This window comes from Accipiter gentilis, chromosome 19 (genome assembly GCF_929443795.1).
Source record: "Accipiter gentilis chromosome 19, bAccGen1.1, whole genome shotgun sequence".
NCBI classification, from domain to species: Eukaryota; Metazoa; Chordata; class Aves; order Accipitriformes; family Accipitridae; genus Astur; species Astur gentilis.
This window is the reverse complement of record NC_064898.1, coordinates 7253112-7274924: the sequence shown is the minus strand read 5'-3', so window position 1 is coordinate 7274924 and position 21813 is coordinate 7253112. Positions and strand designations below refer to the sequence as shown.

General features: G+C 36.1%; 1 protein-coding gene across 2 annotated transcripts in view; it reads left to right on the top strand.

Moving 5' to 3' along the window:
• The window catches only part of SGCG (sarcoglycan gamma), a 158208-nt gene that overhangs the window by 73765 nt on the left and 62630 nt on the right, over nt 1-21813 (top strand). The window contains exon 3 of one of the 2 annotated variants that reach the window (XM_049823041.1): nt 6899-7093. In XM_049823041.1, the coding sequence (XP_049678998.1) occupies nt 6899-7093 (195 nt within the window). Of the gene's footprint in view, nt 1-6895; nt 7094-21813 lie in introns of both variants that reach the window. The other variant, XM_049823040.1, reaches the window with a different exon arrangement.

The window sequence follows — 21813 nt, the reverse complement described above, 5'->3', positions numbered from 1 at the left end:
TGTTGTGATATTGACTGCAATACATTATGTATCTTCTGTTCTGGTGGACTTGCGGTCCTTTGTGCAAACACTTAAATGATCCTGACACATTATTGGATCTCAGTCTTTCATTGTTAGGTGAAAACAATGGCTGTACAGACTGCTCTTTTCTCTCTTCTAAAAGACTGATTTTAGAAATCTGTAATAGTAAGGAGAGCACCCTGAGGTCTAGCCAGTAGCCCTGTGGATGAGACAGTCATCTAGATGTAGGTATCATCTCACCCACATCATCATCCAATCACTTCTACATCAGTTATTCTAAGTTGTGTTCTTGAAAAGATTTTTGTTGCCTACCAAGACAGAGTAACATGTTGGAAATCTCAGGAAAGTAAATAATAGTGAGATTTTAATTTTTTTTTTTTCCACATTACAGTACTCAGGGTCACTCAAGGAAACTTAGCTGTAATGGTGACTGAATTTCAGAGAGAAGGTTCACTTTTTTTTTTTTAATTCAAGCATTTTAAGGCATTTTACATGAAAGACATGGGATTTCTCACACGAGAAACTAGCTACTTCTTAAAATGTTAGTAAGGCACGCAAAAATTTAAAATAATTTACAAAGAAATCTGTCTAGTATTTTTGCTTGGCTTTTTGATTCTGAAGGAAGTATCATGAAAATTGACTTTTTTCTGATGCAATTAATGTTTGGGAGTTTGTTAAAGGAGGAAAAATAAATCAAGTTGAAACCGAAGTTTTAAACACATTTTTACTGTAAATTACATTCAAAAAATACACAGATATTAGACAAAGAATAATTTTTAATATAGCACTTCATCCTATGCTGTCAGTGACTACCTTTCAGCTATTGCAGTGGTACTTAAAATGTGCAAAGCTGTTAATTGTGACCATGTCATAGTTATTATGTAAATTTGCACTGCGGGGTATGCAAACAGTTAACTAGGCAATATGAAATTCTTTGCCAGATTGCACAAATTACACTGCGGGGATCCAGCTCTTTCTAGCTGATGACACTAGTTTACAATTCAAACTGTAATATACCATATAATAGACAAATCTCAGCAAAACAAGGTTGGTCAAGATTAAATACAGTATGTTGGAACAGGGAAGGGTTGAAAGGAACTAGAAAATTTTCGTCTAGTCATGAGAGTTTGAGTTTTCCCTGCCTTTCTGATTTTGTGTTGAAAGCTTTTCCATATGGATTTCAAAAGTTTCGCTTCTTTTCTTTGAACAACAGGTTTGCCTCAACTGCTTTTCCTCGGTCAGGAATATACTCCAGCTGCACCTATTTCCTCTTGGTTAATCAGTGGACTGCTTCTGTCCTCCACAAAGACAAAAGTGTGCATGCCTGAATGCCACCAAAGTGTGAAGTCTTAATGTACTTCAGATGTTCATACTGTTTAAAAATACCCATCTAGCCCAATGCATTATATAAAAACAACATTAATGAACATAATGTTCCATGAAGATACTGTATGCAGATCGTAAAAGTAGTTCTCACTTACCTGAATTGACAGGCCATTTTATTTTACTTTACAGTTTGTTTATAATGGCACAAGAATTTAGTTTAAATAGTTAAAATAGTCTTTCTACAGAACTGTTTTAGTTTAGCACTATGACCTCTTTCATACCCACACATACTGTGAATTTTCTTGCATGTGAATGAATATACTTCATGTAAAGAGAGAAGAGTAGAAGCACTGATGACTGAAGATCCCTTTCAAAAGAATTGTGTAGTATGAGCGTTAGTGGTGCAAATATCTTCATGAAACCTCACTAGTTCTTAACTCTGATTTGAAAAGGTTCTCTGGAGTGCTAAGCTCTTTGTCTCTGCTGAAAGTCCTGACGTAGTTGCAAACAGCACCAAAATATAAAATGCTAATAATTATATAATTATTAATGGAATTATAGTTGGTTATTAGCATTAACAAACTAAGTAGTTTTATATTTAAATTATGCTTTCTAATAGTTTATTATTATTAGTTGCTTTATGACAACATGACAAGTACTCGAGTAGTCAGTTCTGAACTGTGCATTAAGGAGAATTTTACTTATGTTCAAGAAAATAACACAGCCTTTTATGAACAAAAACAGTGAAAACATGATTTTACAATTGAAATAAACTGATATTGCTTATTTTAATTGAAATAGTGTTCTGTCTTCAGTAATTCCTACAGATAAAAAATTCCCGAAAATAATAAGATTATGAAGCTTCTACTCAGGCTTGCTTTCCCAAGCAGGCTTACTGATAAGTTTGCAAATTCCTTTTTCTAAACACAGTTGTCTTAATTGAATATTCCAGAGCTATCAGAATAGCTTTTTCAACTTGTTGCCCAAACTAACCTAAATCCAACAATAACATTATTGATGGACAGTTTTTCAATATGTAGGTATTAATATAAAAGCCTCCTGGACCTCTGAATCATGCAAATCACAGAGGCCAGTCTCCAAGTGTTGCATGGAAAAAGGTGGAATAGATCCAAGGAAATATTCTGTCACAGCTACGTATTTTTAGAGGGCAGCTTTAGTAACACAATCTAAAGAACATATAGCTCGTTCTCCGGTAGTTCATCTATGTATTGCTATAGGCATGAATTTCATGCATGACTTGCAACACTTACAAGTAATGCCTGAACACATGAGAAAATCTCACATGGTCAAATATCTGCAGTGTACAAGTAATTCACAAGTTCTATCTCATTTAAAATTATGACAAATCTTTTGGCAGCTAATTAACATTCAGTATCTGTTTTAACTCAGCAAACGGGCAAGAAGTAATTGGATAAAAATGGATCCCAGTAAAACAGATAATGACAACTGGAAAATACTTTCAAATCGCAAACTACCATGATAGAGCTCGATCCCATGAATTATGGCCACATATACAAAAATCTGTGAGGAATATGCAAGTTGTTGACCTTAATCTTATTTGACTTCTGATTGCATGGTCCCTTGAGTAGAAACACCAAGAAATTCTACTTTCAGTTAAGTAGAATATTTTTTTATTATGGTACTGCTGACATGATCCAAATAATTCATGTTTTCGTGGCCCGTTTGAACGATGTTAGAATTTAGTCTGCACTATAGGTTGCCCAGACTGTTCTTACACTCTGTAGTTTGTCACTGCGTGCTGCCTCCTTGTAAAAGAATATAAAGATAACAGTTACCAAAGTTATTGTGCAAACTTCTTGCTTCTCCAACTAACCTGTGTATACCCAGGTGTCTAAGTAACCACTTCCTTTGGGTGTCAGTTTAGTATGCTCCTACCCAACCAACTTACAGTTTCATGGTTATTCCATTTACAAATCACATTTTTCATCATAGTACTAAATATCTGTTGTTTTCCTTCTAAGAGTCTCTCTTGAATCCTGGCAGACTTCACCAGCCAACTGAGATCTGCCTGTCTAAGGCTTTCCTTTCAGCCCATCTTAAAACAGCCCAAACCTATAAAAGAATTTCTCTCTGACTTCTCCAGACAGGTCTGAGATTATTCTCCTGTGTGATTTCAGCTTGTGAATGTCTAAGTCAGTAATATGGAAGGTTGATTGCTCCAGAAGAAACAGTCTAACAGTATAAATTCTTAAAGGATTTCCCCTGTAATTACTTGGTTTTGGGCCACTAATTCTCTTAAAAATCATTAAATATTATGTTAAGTAGAAAAGTTTAATCCTTTTCAAAGCAGTCAGTTGTCTAGGCGAGCATTACCCATTTGCTAGGACCAAAGCAATTTTTGGCAGTATTAATAATGCTCAGGAACAACAAAACTGTTTTCTGTTAGACAAAATAATTTGTGCAGGGAACAATGCTGTGCTGGGAGATGTCCCCTGTGAAATTTCTGAAGGGCTGAAAACAATCACAAAATTCATAGGCTTTTTGGTGAAATGCATAATGGATTTTGACCTCGCTTCATTAAACAGCACTACATTATACATTATGTATAAAACCCTCAACTCACACAATAAACATTTTACAACAGGGTAAAAATGGAATGGGGAACAGGAATCAAAAGAATCCTATCTTCTTGTTAAATTATATGCTTCTATAAATCATTCTGGTTGGAATTAATTTGACCAAATGCTTATGTCTAAAACATGTAGGTATGTACATATGAAAAAGTCATCCCAGGCTCTCTTTATTTCTCATTTTATGGAGAGAAGTTAAATACATCTAAGGTGCAGTTCATTGGATGTCTAAAATATACATCTAAAATAAGTCAGATAAATAATTCCCAGCAGTGGTAGGTTTCTCTCCATTGACCATAAAGGGAATCCAGGTTGACTGTCTCAGATATTGAAGGCTAAATTGTTGGTATCTGACATTGTGAGATGAATCCCAACCTCAGAGACCACTGTGACGAGACTGACATAAAAACATGATGATTTGAGAGTTAATTTACTCTATCAAATGACGTTTCTACTGTGAAATTTACCTTGAAGATGTAGCAAACAGCAACACAAAGAACAGGCAAAGCTTAGATGCCACAGGTTAGAAATTTGTTGTTGAAGGTTCAGCTAACTTCATGAGACTGTGCAGTTTCTGAAGAATGGTCCATTTTCCCACAGCCCTATTGAAATGACTTTTTAAGTGTTCTTAGAAATGTTTTTATTTATCTCAACCCCCCCCCCCCCCCACAGTCTGTCTTGTGAAGGGAACTTCTGTTACCATGGAAATTTCTGTAGCTGTCATCTGTCTTGTTTCTTGTTATACTGACACTTAACAAGTATGTGTAAAGAAGGAAACAGTAAGAAATTCAGAGGGTATGCTATGTTAGGTTATTAGATAGTTGTACTATACCTGAGCAAGAACTGTACGGGTTATTTCTCAAAGTATATCTGTTGGTGGCACCAGATAACAGTTACTGCATCCTATCCTGTAAGTTACAGCATTAAAGAGAAGTGTGTGGAAGTAAGTGTAAAGATTTTTCTAAGCATTTTATGAAACCCATTGTATGTATAAATGTCCCAATTTGTCTTACTTGGCAGAGCATGGTAAAGTAGGTTTAAGATAAAGAGCAACTTCTATGTGAGTGATATGGTTTGATATGGTTTTGTTATACAATGATAAGCAGGAAAACAGAAAAAAAAATTGCAAATCATATATAAACAGTATCCTATAATCAGTACTAGGTGCTTGAGTAATATGTGGAACTGAAAAATATAATGATAGTTTTAAACAGACATAGTTTATGTGGTGAATATCAAGTAACATCTTGTAAATCTACAATGTTTTGCAATAATGTTAAGCCAAATGATTTCAAAATCTATGATTCTCCACTAATACATCATTATACTATTTTCAGCAGATGAAAAGATTTATAGACATAGTATCCTGAGCAACTGAGACTGATAGCTGCAAAAAATTAATTAAAATATTGTCCCATAATGGCTGTAGCATAGTTACATTATGAACTGCTGATGAGCAAGTCTCATTTTTTAATATAAACAACAAATTAAAAGATTTTTGAATGGAAGTGCAGAAATAAGATGAATGCTGCATATATCCAAACAGATAATGCATGAACTTCTGCTCAGTTGTAAACTTAAATTACATTCTCTGTCTTGCAGTTTGATAGGAAGCTACAGGAACAAAAGATGACATCTTTCTAAACATTAGGGTTAGAACTGAGAGCCACAAGCTTGTTACAGGCACAGGATGGCTCTGCAGGAGACTTGAAAAGAGCTTCTTTAACGACTTAGAGCAATTCAGCAGCTGAGCAAAGATGTAATTTAATCATGTTTTGAAAGTTGTGTGAGCAGAGCACAGTGATCTCATTCCCAGGAGTAAATTCAGAATTGAGAGGAGACCTTGTGTGAAACCTGTCTGAGGGCACTCTCGTTTGGGAACATTATGTTGTAGAAAAGTTGACCAGTTGTTGGATGCAAGATGCCTGTGGATATACCTGGCTCATGGGAAGTGCTTACACTTACTATACCTATTTTTGAACATCCGTGGTTGGGGTTTTTTTTTGTTTTATATCGGTGGAAATGAGACAGTTGTTGCCCACTGTTGTTCTAGATAAGCAGCTTTAGCTGCTGAGATTTTATTGTCTTGGCTGAAATTGTAAGCTTTAATGAATGGTTTGAATTGTTGGTGATCTCTGTGCTGTAAAAGTAGAAGTTAGTGAATATCCTCATGTTTTAAGGAAGTGCAGTCTGGTAAGATTTCTTTAAATTCAAAGAATGCTTCTTTAAGAACTTTAATATAAAGTGAAAGAAGTTGTTTAAACCAAGTAAGTAATGTTTTTATTGCTAATATATCTTTAAATATGAATATCTGATAAACTGAGAATTCATTATTTCTTTTACATTAGTAAGAACCATTTCATTTCTTTATATACAGATTCTGAAGCTTAACATATTTTGGCATTCCAGTGATACACAGTTAAGTTTCGTAACACAAAGAATGCATTTTATTACTGAATTGAGGAAAGAATATGTGGAAGTGTTTTTAAACCTGTGCTTACAAATTACCATTACCACTTGTAACTATTTTTACAGTAAAATAATATTGTTATGTGAGCCACCGATTATGATATGATCCTATGATCATATCCACTTTGATATCAATATGATCCATCCATTTTGTGATGTGAGAATTAGAATATTATGAAAAACGGGAAGAAGTGTTGCCATTCTATATAGGATAAAATAAATTTAAGCCTCCTGAAAATGGCAACTGATGCAGTTCATATGTTAAAACATCACATTGTGTGTTCCAAAAAGTAAGGTGTAATTTGAACGGGACATGCTGAAAATGCTTTCCAGGTAAAACTTGATAAGAGTTTCTAGTTTCTAGTAACTTGCTATTACAATTATATCTTCATATTTTCCTTGAGGTTTTATATAAATATTTTTAATTTAACTCAAAAACTAAGCAGTCCCTTTTTTTCTTTACATAGCAGATGGTACGTGAACAATACACTACAACAACACCAGGCACTAGCCTAGAGAGGCCGAAGAATGAATATGTCTACAAAATTGGAATTTATGGCTGGAGAAAGCGTTGCCTCTACCTGTTTGTTCTCCTCCTGCTTATCATCCTCGTTGTGAATTTTTCTTTGACAGTTTGGATTCTTAAAGTGATGTGGTTTTCCCCAGTAAGTGTCCTCTTTAATTTTCCATTCTTTTCTTACTCTCTTCTCTTCCCTACCTTACCCACTTCACTTATTTTGTATGTACATCAGCTGCTCTGCATGTAATAGATGGTTCTTTTTTCTTCCTTCTCAACTGTAATTTGTACTTTGGTTGAAAGCATATAAGAAATATCTGTCTTTGAATGTACTTCCTGATCTGTAATTTCTGTATTGGTAATAATCTTAAAAATACTGAGGTTGTTGATACCTTATATTGAAGTGAATCTAACCATTCTAGGAGAATGTATTTTACTGCTGTCTCATAGTCTCTGTTTGTATTTTATAGATGTGTTTGCTGTAATTTTATCTCATACAGAATCTCTTAGCGTTAAAATATTGCTGACAGTTGCTGGTTTTTCTTAGCTTCCTTCTCCTATTTATCCGCATCTAAATTTTTAACAATTTATTTGCCCAGTTAATTACAGCTCAGAGGTAATTATTACTACCTCATGCTAGAGGCTAAGCAGCTATATTATTCAGGAATAAAGTTAATAACTTTCCATTGTTGTATATATTTTAATATTTATAATATAATTTTGTGTGGTAGATTAAAGGGTAACTTTCATAAGTCTGTAAGATGTAGCTTTAGTCAGAATGCAATAAAATGCATCAGTGAATATTGAAGCTAAGCTAATTTGTTCCTAACATGCAGTCATGATACAGAGATGATTTGAATAGACAAGAAAAACAATAATAGTAAATTCCTACAGCTCTGCCCCTGCTACTGAAGAAAGTGTTATATTAAAGTTCCCATTATCTATCATTATTACGCCTCTGTCACTAACTGAAGGCCATTTTATCTTCATAGAAGCGTTTCTATACTCTCTCTTACTATAAAGTAGGTTAATTTTAAGTCCTGCTTACTAATATAGTTGCTAGTCCTTGAATTCCTGTCATTTCTTCGCCCACATAAATTCTTTTCAGCACTGTTACTGTCATAGAGATTACAATGAAGAACATCTTAGATCACATATAATTCTGTTACTCAGTTCACATGGAAGATGCGCACTTAGTGACTGCACATCATGTATCACAGAGAACGTGAATAAATTAAAACTGTTTTCTGTGTGGCTCAGGTTTATATTTTTCAGAAGTTTTAAAAATTATTTTCTGTTGGTTCGGTTTCTTTGTATGAAACTGGGTATTTCTTCTCTAATATCGGTCAGGACTACAAAAATAGCATCAGAAACTCCACTTCTAGGAACTCCTATCTCCTACTAGTTATCTGTGTGGAAGGCACCAAATGCCTTGATCTGCCGAGGGACAGTGGCCTTCTGCCTTGGCAACAAGAGCAGTGGAATAACAGCTCAAGTAGTGCAGGCTTACGTTCTTTCACAAGGTGGGCTATGAATGCCATGGTTATAGGGGTTTTCCTAATTCCCTGTTGAAGAATCTGTGTTCCTGACATACCCGGTTAAATAGTGACTTAACTGTAATGCCTTCCTTCATTTGGGGTAATTTTAGGGAAATATCTATATTTCAGCTAAATATCAGCTATAAGAACATTTGTGCAAAGTACACATGTATGTCACAATCCTCAGCAAAAGTATGTGTGAGCTCATTAAGAAGGGAGAACTTTTTTTGCTGGGTATTGTTTTAATAGAGTATTTCTGTCAAGACAAGAAGTAACTTTGAAGATACCAGAAATGTCATCCAGAGAAGTGCTGCTAGCCTCAAAGAAAAGTCTAAGAAAGACTATAGGCGTTAAGTGCATGTTCAAAGTCTGGAAGGATACTTGAAGCATCACAGTCCTTTCTTCTGTTCAAGGAAATGCCAAGTGTAAAGAATGAGTGTAACAGTCGTAGAAATTATCAACACTATCATCAAACCCTATTCCTAGTGGAATTAAGTATTTCTGTGTCCAGGTTTGGGGGTATTGTTTGAAAGAGAGAGGTAACAATATATTCTCAGAGTTTTATGGTTCTTGAGTTCTAAGCTGGACAAGTATTTGCTATTTAGGAAATAAGTTGATTCATATATATCCTACTTATCCAATTAAACATTCCCATTATTGGGAAGAGTTTAAAAGTAATTGTGAAATACTATCCTATGCAGCCATCAGTTATTTGGCAAATATTAGTCTGTCAGCTGTAATAACACTTTTTATATCTATTAATTATGTGTTCTTGGTATATTAGGTAGAGATTACACTACTTGTTATGTTTAATATTAGTAATAGATATTTTATTTTTAGCTAATACTTCAAAAGTATTCAGTCCTAGTTTTAAAAAAATACATTAAAATCTCATCCCTGTTAATATTAGAATATTAATAGCTAATAAAATATTAACAACTGTTTCTCTGTAAAATAATACAAGAAAAGTGCTATTCTTACTAAGGATATATTTAGAAAAAACATGATAAACATTTAAAAAGGTATTTTTATAGAACAGTTCTGAAGAGAGTTTATGCTCAAAGAAAACTTTAAACATAACATGATTGTAGTATGTAGTTTTATTAGGAAAACAGTTTTGCAGTGTAGTGCATAGGGGTGTTGGTGCTTTAGTGATGGATTGGCATAGTTCTATAGCACAGCCCTTTCATGAGCCCACTCAAAGTTGACAAAATTGTTATTTAGACATCAAAGTTTCTTTTATAGTATAAAAATTGTTTTCTTTTTCTGTAAAACGTCCTTAAATCTTTCATTAAATAATAACTTGAAGGATACAAAAATCTCGTGCTATGTCTATTCATAGATCCAGATTAAAATGATAATGAACTTATGAAAAAAGCTTCAACAAACTCTGGCATAGAATTAATCCGCGCACTCATCTCCTATCTCAACCCAAAAAAACAGACAGCATGATAAATACTAGCAAACAAGCTAAGCTGATAAAGGAGAACGTGAACCAGCCATAGATACGCTGCAAGATTAATAGCTTTTAATCTTCTTGCAGAAATTTGGAAGGATGTGGAAAGACAGAGACTTTTCTAAACTCCATTGTTTGAGAGGCCTTCGGCATTAAGTGAATACAACTAAATAGAACAGAATTTCATTTAATTTCATTTAATTTCATAAAATCTAGACTGAAAGGGAACAACCCAAACAGAGAATAGATTCCTTTTTTCATACTGTCCCAATTACATAACATATGAGCACCCCTAAGTTGTGCAGATTGATACACAGATATAAGATATGTCTCATTCTTTTTTTTTTCTTTTTCTGTCCTGGAGTTCAGGGGGACAGGGTCTCAAGTTTTTTTAAGGGGTGAGAGAAGAAAGCTGTGGATTCATTATATGCAGCTGTTTTAGAGAAGGCAGGATCAAATAGTTATGCCTTTCACCTTGAATAAGGTGAAATAGAGTAATTTAAAAAATAGAATTAGTTTTGCATGAAAATTAGAAAGTTTGGAAAAAAATGGAGTTTGAGGTTTTTTCCCCTGGATATAACATATCAGAGTTTTGCATGAAATAGAAAATCCAGATTTTGTTTTTAACATATTGAGGCTTTCTGAAAACTAAAGGCGACTGCTAGTCCTAAGAGTTTAGAAACTAAGAATCTTAAGGGATTTAGGGCTGCAACAGGGTGAGGATGTCAGAATTCCTGTGAACAATTCTGAAGCGTTCAATAGGTCTGAAAGAGGGGAACTTTAATGTCTCTGACATCTGCTGAAAGGACAAACATGGCAGGATGGCAGCAGTGAAGATTTCTAGAGGGTGTCAGAGATAACTTCTGTATAGGACAGCTAAGGATGGCACACAGTTAGATCTGCTGATCAGGGTATCCCATGGGAGCCAGATCTGACGGGTAAAATTACTTTGGAAAGCTTGTTGGTGTTTAAGAACAGTATCCTCCAAATGCAGGAATGATCTATCCTGATACTCGGGAAGATAAGTAGACTGGCTTAGCTAGACAGGTTACTTGTGACGGAGCTCCAGTGCAAAAAGCAGTGTAGAAGAGTTAGAAGCAAGGACAGGCTACAAAGAAGAAATTTAGCAACATTGTCTGGGCCAGGAAATGTGTGAGGCCTCCTGTGTCAGGAAAGCCAAAGCTCAGCTTTAGTTAAGACTTGGAAGGGACAAAGGGCCACAAGATAGGCTGCATCCATAGGGGCAGAGAGAACTGTCTGATTCTCTTGCAAAGTCACCCTCTGCCACATTTGAGAGGTTATGGAGACTGGGGAGATCCTCAATGACTGGGGGAAAGCAAGTGTTGCACTTGTCTTCAAAAAGAAGAGGCCAAAGGGATACTCTCGTGAATTATGGGCTGCTCAGCCTCACTGTGGTCCCTGGGCAAATGATGGAGCAAGTCCTCTGGGAAGACATTTCAAGGCCATGAAGGAGAATAAGATAATGGGGAACAGTCAGCATGGATCTACCAAGGGTGAATGATGCCTGACCAACGTGATTACCTTCTGTGATAAAATGTTTGGAATTATAGACAATGGGAGGGCACAAGATGTCATTTACCTTAACTTCAGCAAGGATTTTGATACTCTCCCACAATATTCTTGTACCCTAGTTAGGACATTACAGCCATGAAGGGTGGACAAACAGATAAGTAAAAAAAATTAAAGTGGTTGGATGGTCAGGCTCAGAGGGTAGTTACTAACGTGTTGTACTCTACATGGAGGCCAGTAATAAGTGTTGCAGCGATCTATCCTGGGACTGGTCCTTTTTAACAACTTTATCAATGACTTAGAAGAGGTCACAGAATGCTTGCTCACCAAGATTGCAGATTATACCGATTTGGGGGTACCATTCAATACTTTCAAGGCTCACATTCAGAGGAGCCTAGACAGGCTGAAGGTATGGTCCAACCTTATGAAATTCAAGGAGGTCAAATGCAAAGTCCTGCTCCTGGAAGGGAAGAGCCCCTGGCACCAGCACAGGCTGATTCTGCCTGGCTGGGGGCAGCTTTATGGAGGAGCCCCGAGGGGTTGGTGGGCAGCAAGCTGAGCAGGAGCCAGCAGCGACCCTGGCAGCACCGAAGGCCAGCAGCATATTGGGCTGAGTGAACAGGGGCAGGGCCAGAGACCACGGGAAGTAATTATCTCCCTTTACACAGCAGTCATTAGACACACATGTAATACAGCCTCCAGTTTTGAGCTTCCCAACGGAAGAGACATATTAACAAACTTCAGTATTGTTTTTGGTTTTAAGAAGTTTTCTCTTGTGGTTGGCCGTCTGATGTTGCCAAGACAGAATATCTTTCTTTCTATAAATAATAATACACTAGTGATTTCCTCTGAAAAACTCATTATTAATCTTCCTTATGCTTCTGACAAAGAGAAGATAAATGCTTCACAGGAAAAAATATATTCCTCTTTTACCTTGTTGTCTTAATTGACTAAAATGACTGTGTAATTTTAAAATGCTCCACTGACTCTTAGCTTATAACATTTTCATTTCAAGGCCATCAGTTATACTAGACTAGATGCTATCAGATGAAAATTCATCCTTTTAGAGACTATCAGATCCTAAAATATTTAACTAGAAAAATACTGAATATATTGAACACAAGAATACTCCTTACTGTCATTACTCTTTTCCAAATCCTTATTGTGGTATAGACTATAGAACTGGGCATTTCTCAGTCTATCTAATTGAAACTGCTTTGATTTATATGGAAAAACTGATTTTTTTATTGGGCTAGAGATAACACATGCTTTAGCTGTCAGATGATTATGGCACTCACCTTGGAGGCAGAAGCTTCTGTTGTAGCTTCTGCTCCAATTAATATTTAATGAATTTATATGAAGTAGAGCAAATTAATAAAAGAGAGAGTAAAAGATTCCCAACATCAGATGTACTATAATCTGTTGGTTAGAGCATGGATCTCTGGGAGAAGATATAAGATCAAATTTTTCCGCGGAAAGGAGGAATTTTAATCTGGGAGTGCAACCCAGTTGAGTCCTGCAACCACTTGTTCTTAAGTAAAAAGGACATCAGTACCTCTTCACATGGCCCCTCTTTATCCTTGTAGGCTTTATTCATAAGATAATCAGTTCTGAGATTTCAATTTTGTTCATGTCCAATGGTGATCAGATAATTTAACTGCAAGAATATTAGTATGCCTAGATCTGTTGCATGAATGAGCAGGACTTTTGAGGATCTATATTTTGGAATTTGATTCTTAAATTATTTAAGTATCTCCCATACTAATTCCCCAACATATAAATTCCATATTGACATGAGTCATGTCAATGACTGGGAGACAATTTGGAAAAGTTGGACAGTGTTGAGCTAATCTGTGTAATAATGTTTTATACAACACTGAGCATCTGAAAGCTTTATAGAGATTAGCTGCTCTGGAGGAGGCTTTAACGAGAGGTATTTGGCTTTTTAGTTTGTTACATGACTGATATGATTTCACAACTATTATCTTTTGCTTGCATTGCTGCCTCAGTGATTTCTGAGGGGTTTTTTTTCTTTTTGCATTTTTACTTTTCCATTATCTTTATATTCCTTACAGAAAACTAAGTTCATGAGACTGATTTCACATTTTTTCCTGAACATAACAATCTTTAGCTGTCCTACCCTGCTGTCACATAGAGAATTAGTAGTCACGTCCTCAGAACTTCACCCCTAATGATCCATTATGTCAACATTGTAATCAGTGAAGACTTGGACCAAAATTTCTAAGTCACTATTGAATTTCATAGATTGTCATGCTAGTACTCTAAAACTCAGGTATGAAAAATGCATCTGATCAGATGATGACCATTTCTGAGGCACTAGCAAATCTTGTTCAGAAACCCCACATTAATTCAGTTATGATATCATTTGGTTATGCTACTTTATCGTAACACCAGAAACAGTCATGCGCCAACGATTATTCCTAAGGTTTTTTTAGCTTCTGATAGACATGGGTTTTAGCAGATGCCACAGTTACCATGGTCTCCTGAAATAAGAAAGGTCAAGGCAATTGTGCTGTATTTCATGTTGATAAGGACAGGTAGTCATGAAACAAGAGTGTTACCCAGGATATCCAGTTGCCTTTCTCCAGCGTGGAGTTTGGCATGTAGCACAGGTTTTTCTCTGACAAAAATTTTAAGCACGCTGTGAGTAAGAGAGGCAGACAGGTCTTTATAGTTTTAGATGCGCTGTCAGTCAAACATGATTTGCATCTGCGCTCAATCCCATGTTCTCCTGCCATCTACGTTAGATCTTACTTGGGTTTGAGTCACTAACAAGAGGAAAGTCAAGCCCTAATACTAAGCCTTAAAACATCCTGTGGATCACCTTATCATGACAGGAATTAACTTGGTACATGGAGGGCCAAGCACACCGTGTCCAGTCCATCAGTGCGTATTATAAGCATGGTTCTTCCTAAGAACAGGGCAAATATTTAGCCGGCTGTTGGGCCCGCACTAAAGCTGGACATAAAGACATAGGCAATGAGAATTGGGAAGGTCTCTGCACATTTAGGCTAGAGTGTGGTCTTTACTTCCAGTTTCTTGTTCATGCACATGTATTTCTGGCACTGGAATACATAGGACAATTGCTACAGCAAAACGAACAAGTACAGGGTTTTCCATGTATTATTCACAGGTATTTTCTTCTTTTGGCTTACCAGTAATTAGTGAGTGCTCTACCCATATACCTGTTCCCAGCAACTTTTATCACAGCCGTACCACTCTGCTAATCTTCTTGGGTTCTCATGGGCAATTAATAATGAATGTAGACAACGTATTAAAAACAATTTTAAAATTATTTATCAATAATAAAATAAATTTATCAAATTTAAAATCTATCAGTTTTTTAAAAAAATATTTTTCAATGTTTCTATAAGGCAATGTCAATTTATTTATATCTAATTGTATAAGAAAATGTTGAAAAGCCAACTATATATAATTTTACTATATATACACATTAGTTGGCTGATAATGATACAGGTCTAGTTCTATAAATATTGTATGTATTTTAAAAGAAATTAAATTATTATATAATCAAATACTTGTGTAATCAACTATTTAAGCACTTCACAAATTCTGGCACTGAAGATAGAGGGAATTACTTAAGGAAATATGAAAAATATGAAACTAGGAATGTGATTAATTAAGAAAGCAGAATTTTAACTGAAAATCAAGTAATGCTTTGTGACAGTGAGATTTACTAGACTGTGTAACAGCATGCCTTATTAAATTGGGGATGCCCAATCATTTGGAACATTTAAAACCAGACTAGACAGCAATAAAAATGTATGGTAAAGAATACTCATTCACAGCAAGAGTTCTCCTTCACTGCAAAGACATACACTAATGAACTTGTACAGCCTTTCCATGCTGTTTTATGATTAACAGTGTATGCTCTGTGGAATTAGTTGCCACTTTGAGAATGTTACATTTTTTTAATACTCAAATGAAATAAAATATTTATTTAATTATTCACAAATTCTCATCCTAATTTTCACTAAAATACTTTCCTGTCAGAACACCAATATTCCATAGTTTCTACTCTGAATAATCCTGAACAGATGTATTTTGCTATTTTTCCATGAAGTTAAGTATTATTTGCCTCCAGCCAGGCCACAGTCATTCCCATTGTCTCTATCAGGCAGTGAATATTTAAATGTTTTATGGAAAGAGTAATAGCTGAAAAGGAAGATATTGAGACGCTTACTGCAAATAAGCTGTTATCAAAGAAAGTAGGATTTCTCGGTAGTGTGATATATACTTAAATATATATATAGTGTATTATCTTAAAGCATTGGATTAATCTGAGTTATATTATGAATCAAATCATGCGTATGTAAAAAAGTGTGCAAGAACACTTGTTCAAATGAAAAAAATCTAAGTTTACTGTTGGAATAATTTGTAATATTGATAAAGAGTTTTAAAACATCTGAGTACAGTGAGATTATAGTATACATGCAGGTTGAAGAACTGTGGACAGATAAGCTTGTAAGGGCTTCACTGCAGCTCCTGATTCTCCTTTGCTGATTTTAAGTTGTATAGGGAAACTTAAATAAAGCTGCTCTTGGCAAACAGTCTGCCAAAGGAAAACTAGTTCTTCTGATCTCATGGTCTGATGTACCACTTCTGAGCCCAGATAGAATAAGTAACGTTCAACTGCACATTTTCCTAGGGTTTTGGCTTGTGTTTTTGCTCCCGGGAGCAAGCAGAGCTGTTCTAATGTAGGAAATAGGAATGATAAATGATAGAGCTGGTGAAATTTACAATTTGTGTAGCTCAAGTGAGACCTGAAAAAGGTCTCTGTCTGTGAAATTTCATCTGTTTTTCCTAGTGCTATCCGCTGACTTCATAGAAGAGGTTAAAAGTCCCAAAAGACTTTATATGTTTAGATCATCATTTACTCAATGATACTATTACAGAGATTCACATACTCAGTGAAAATTTACTGTAACATTTCTTGGAATAACATAAGTTGACACAGAATGGTTGAGGTTGAGGACACTGATAACAACAAATAACATTTCCAAAATGGGGGACCCAGGAACTTCCCAGCTCCTGGATCCAGGTGCACACCCTGATTGCACCTTGCCTATGTGTGAGCTCCAGCCTTGATCTCAGGCACCCAAGTGCTTACAGGAGTGATTCCTGCAGGCCTTTTCCTGCTCAAAATCCACTTTCCCAAACAGGTGCTGACATGGGTGATGTGGGATACACTGTGGCGTGCACCTACTCTGCAATTTAGTACCCAGTGTCAAGCCCAGCATACTGAAATAACCACGAGATGGAGAAATTGAACAACTTGTGTTTAATTCCCATTTCTGTGCTCCATATACAAATAATTGCATATGCATTCATGTGTGAAATCTCATCATCTGATCAGAAACATTCACTGTGCAGAGTTCCTGAACTCCCATTTTTCCATGTGAGACTCTTAGGACATGTCAGTTTTGAGACTGACACTAAAATGACCTAAGCCTGCCAAGCTCCAGCAGAAATCAGTGAGACAGAAAAGTAACCATTGTTCTCAGATGATGGGTGCCTAAGACATACGTTTGTTTAAATTGTTTGTATGTCATGTTCCAGTTCATGTATTGTGTGTCATGTTAGTACTTGCAGCTAATAAATACCTTCCGTGTGTTTCTGCAATGTCCAGCACAACAGGGCCTCCATCCAGCTTGGGACTTGTGAGCACAACAAGACTAGGAAAAGACAATAATTATAAAAAAAAGACAAATAAATATTGTGTAACAAGCACTTTTCCATTAAACAGGTACATTCTCCTAAAATGTAGAGATCTGGCTGCCAGACAATTTTGGGAGTATTAATATTGGATTATACCTTTGGAGTTCTGCTGTTTTATTGATTCTCTCTCTTAACACACAGAGGCTGTTTCTATACAGGTTTTTGATAGAGGACCAGAATGTAGAAGACCGAGTCAGAATTGGATGTATCATTCTTCAAAAGAATCATACAATAGCCTATGGCTAAGCTGTACACCAATTGTATTTCCCTTAGCGTGAACTAAGAAGAAATCCAATGTCGTCGTTATGTCGTTCTCTGCAGGTCTTTGAAGACTTTCAGATATGTAATAAAGATCTTACTAGTGGCCTTACTACTGTTTTTTACAAATCCCTGAGCCTGTAAGTTCTAGAAGCATATGACCACTCCTACAATTTCTTCCGTTCCTTTTTTTCTAGCATACGTTTTCGCATTGTTAGTCCTTTAGTCTAAGAAGCCCACTTGCCCTGTCCACAGAAGTAAACATGAAGTCCTTATATTCTCGGTTCCTCAAAAGCCTTCTACAGTTCTGTATCAGATCTTCATGCCTTTACTTACTTAACGATCCAAAACCTCCATCAACTGTTTTGTCTATTCATTTTTTACTCTAATAGTTGTCCTTCTTCCTTTTTAATGAATGTCCAGGTGACATCTCCATATATATTCTGTGTACATTGTACCATGGTCTCATATATTTTAAAGTATTTATTCTTTTGGTTTTAAAATGTGTTCAAGTTAAAAGCCTTGTCTGTGCCTTCATGGCTGCTCAGACAAAACGATTCTGAGAATTTGTGTTTCTCCATACCTAAATTGCCTAATACATAGCTGTACTGACTGCTTACTGAACTTTTCCAAATGTATATTTCAGTATACATAAAGTTGTGGGGGAAATGTAATTGAATGAAGTGTAATAATAATAATTAAATAATATAGAATGAAAGTGTAATTTGGATTAAAAACTCCTCATTACCTGTGCTGGGAAATTAATGAATTGCCCTAAAATTTTCTCCTTAATTTTTATGTTGAAAAATTTATTTCATGAGTCCAAAACAGTTTTGTTTTGTTTTTTTTAAAAAATGTTCTTGTTTCATCTTTAACCAAATAAAATATTTGAAAATGTATGATCAAGTCCTAGTTATGCAGTAGGGCGTGGACTGGAAATTGTCAGAAAAATTCTAAATGTAATCCAACAGGAACTGCAAAAAGCTCTCACCCTTTCCAACTTTATATTTCATTTCTTTGTCATTGCTGTTATTTTTAGGTATATTGTGTAATTAATTTATACAAATACATGTTAAGCTACCATTTTATTGATGCATAGCATATTTTTAACCCATTATTTTAAAGATTATATTATTGTCAGTGCTAGAGTAGAGCTTGCTGTGATGTACTCTACAGAAAATTGAAAAGATTTGGTTTTCATTTTGCTCGATAAGGGTTACAAAAGTGCACTTATCAATAACGTCATTAGAGAAGCATCATAGTAGGTGATTATAGTTTTATGTGTAAAATCTCTGCGGTCACTATCCATTTTTGTACCATGAATAAAAAAGTGGTCATGATGGCATTTAGCAAAAGTAACCAAAACTATGCTTGTATACTTTATTCAGTTAGTAATACTAAAATGAGGGGAAGGCTGGGTAATTCAAAATGAGGTTAGGTTGTTACTGGAGATGATCTGGTTTTAATTGCAATCTACTGCAGTGGTTGCTATTTAATATGACAATATAATTTTAAAATAAATCTGCATGATAGCTGCAAGACAAAACATAAGGTAAAATATTTAATTCATTACTTTCACATAGAGCTGGAGACATCTTCAGCAGTGCTTGTGAGGGATGCAACATCTCTTTGTCCTTTTTTCATCTCACATTTTTGTCATCTTGACTATTTAGACAGCAGATTCTGTCAGGGTAGAGATGCTTGTCACTGTGTGCTTACACAAGGCATAGAGCACTGAGACCATAAGATGAAACGTCCCCTAGTACAAATGATAGGATTTACAATATTGAATCAATACATAGTCTGTGTAATCACATACACCATGCAAATATCCCTGATTCCTCAGAGGAATTCAAGAAATAAACATCATGCAGTGTTCTGAAGAAAATCCTTTCGACAACCTTTACATATCAAAGGAAAATATTTCATTCCATTTCATTAGCTAAGTTGTATAATTACAAATGTTAATATAATAAAATGAATTAGCCAACTTACAAAAAGTCAGTTCCTGAAGAAAGATATGTAGCAGTGGGAGTAGCAGTCTATTTTTATAATGTTGACTAAATCGGTCACAGGAGATGTAATGCCAGATATAATGGCATTTTTATTAGCCGAGTATTATCCAGCTTTGAAATGTCTGTGCAGTACAGAACCAGCAACAGAATTTGGTCCTTGCCAAACAAGGAAACAAAGCTGAAACCGAATCTGTTTTCAGAAGCTTTTTTTTTCCTCCTGAGTAATACCTGTTGTATTTAATACCTTTCTTTACTTAAGAAAGTCTGTTATTCTATGTATCAGGACCAAGAGGACCTGAAACTATCTTGAAAGTATGCATCTTAAATATTATCCTCTTTTATGAAAGAAATCTCATCAAAACTAAGCACATGTCAATGGTATGATGAATCTGCATCTTTCGTAGCCATGTCCTTACAAAACCGTTGAGTTCAAAGTGGCCATCTGCTTTTCTAGATCAGGGATTGTTACCTACCCGCTTTCTAGCCATATCTGCAAAGGGTGTTTTAGTTTGTATCCAGCCCTAAGCCAGGTGAGGCTAACTTCTATACCAGGAGTGCTTGCTGTTGCTAAGGGCTCTGATTTGACCAATGTCTTTGACAGAAAAGGCTCCACTGTCACCTAAGAAAGAAGAGTCGGATAACCTTCTCTGTCTGAGCCCAGGAAATAGAGTCCTTGCAACAGAAAATGAGATGAGGCATCAGTAATGTTATTATACCAAGCACGTACTTAGCTCCAAAATAGATATTGTAAGTCAAACAGAGAGTTTCATCAGATTCATTACCAATCCTGTTTTGCTGATTGCTGTTTAACAATCTCTACCCACAGTCCTATTATCTCAATGAAACAGTACGCTCTTGTTTGCAAAGCAAGTTCTCTAAATAGTAATTGCTGCAAGAAGTACTGCAGTGAAAGCTGGATCTATAAAGCCATTAATTGAACTAGCTTTGGGGCACAACAAATGATGTCTCGGTCTGAACTTGCCCAGGTCTTTCCCTGGGCTGGCCTAGAAGTAGTATGTAAGTATCCTCTGAGTAAGGAAAGGTGTCACCTGAATGGAAATGCTGCATCCTCTCTACTCTGAAGTTAATACCATTATAGGTTCCCATCAGCAACTACAGCATGTGTGGAGTTTTAATATTTGGAAAATGTGAATATTCAGGGAGCAGGTATTACAAATCAAACATACTATTAACTCCTGAGACAGGAGCTACTTGAACTGAATTGAGTGTTAAAACTAATGTTTGAATCAACTTAGAGATTTTATTGTTGTACCCATTCTACCATGTGGGTATGCCTGTCTTTCCAGTATTTGATCTCTCCCCAAAGGAGGAAAATACACATCTTTCTATGCAGCTATTAGCTGATACGTAGACCGTAAGTTTAATTGCTGTTGTCTAGAGGAGTCTGAGGACTGCAATTGAGTCTAACGCTGAGAAGGTGCAGAGACAGTGACATGACATGTCATGAAGAGTGGTTGAGTGGTTGACCCAATATAGTGAGCACCCATGTGTATCAGTTTCTATTTTGGTAGGAAAATGCAAGTTGCAGTTATTGATTGTATTCAGGTGATTAGAAGTACTCATCGTAAACTGAATGAATGTTCCTCATGCCTCACCCTCATTTCCAAGGGCCATGTGCCTACGGCAGCAGACCTCTACATCATTATTATACAGGCTTGGGAGGTAAATCCCAAGTATGTCATCTGATGCTCTTTTGGCTCCGTAAGCCGTATACAGCATGAGGCTCAGCTACCTGAGAGCGAGTCACTGCATGCAGGAGCCCTAGAGCTACATCTGCTTGTTTCCGCTCCTCGTAGTCCCACAGCAATGTGCAATGTGCGTCTCTTTCCATATGGCTTTCTTGGTCATGAGCCAGAGCAACGGGTCCCACTATAACAACAGATGAAAGAGGGAGAGTTCTTGCAGCCTGTTGTAACAGGACAGGCCTTTAGCGCTAGCCATACCAATGCTGTCAAACTTGCTTTATCCAGTCATTTCTCCATTTTCCTCAACGCAGATGTTCATAGCCAGAAGAAGGTGGCCATACCACCAGAGCCTTCAGTATGGCTTTTGGAATTTTTTAGTTCTGATGAAGGACTCAGTCCATCTGCAGTCCTCTGAAAAAAACGTAAGGGCCTTTCCATGGCTTGTGGACATACTGCACTTCTCTACTGGCTTTGTGGAGAACGGAACTGCTTCCCCTTATTTCAGAGGGAAAGTACTTTACATTTGTTGTGTCTAGAGTCTAAGAGAATGATAACCCATCCAAGATGGTCCTCCCATCCAGATGCTCCATGGCACACTGAGTCTT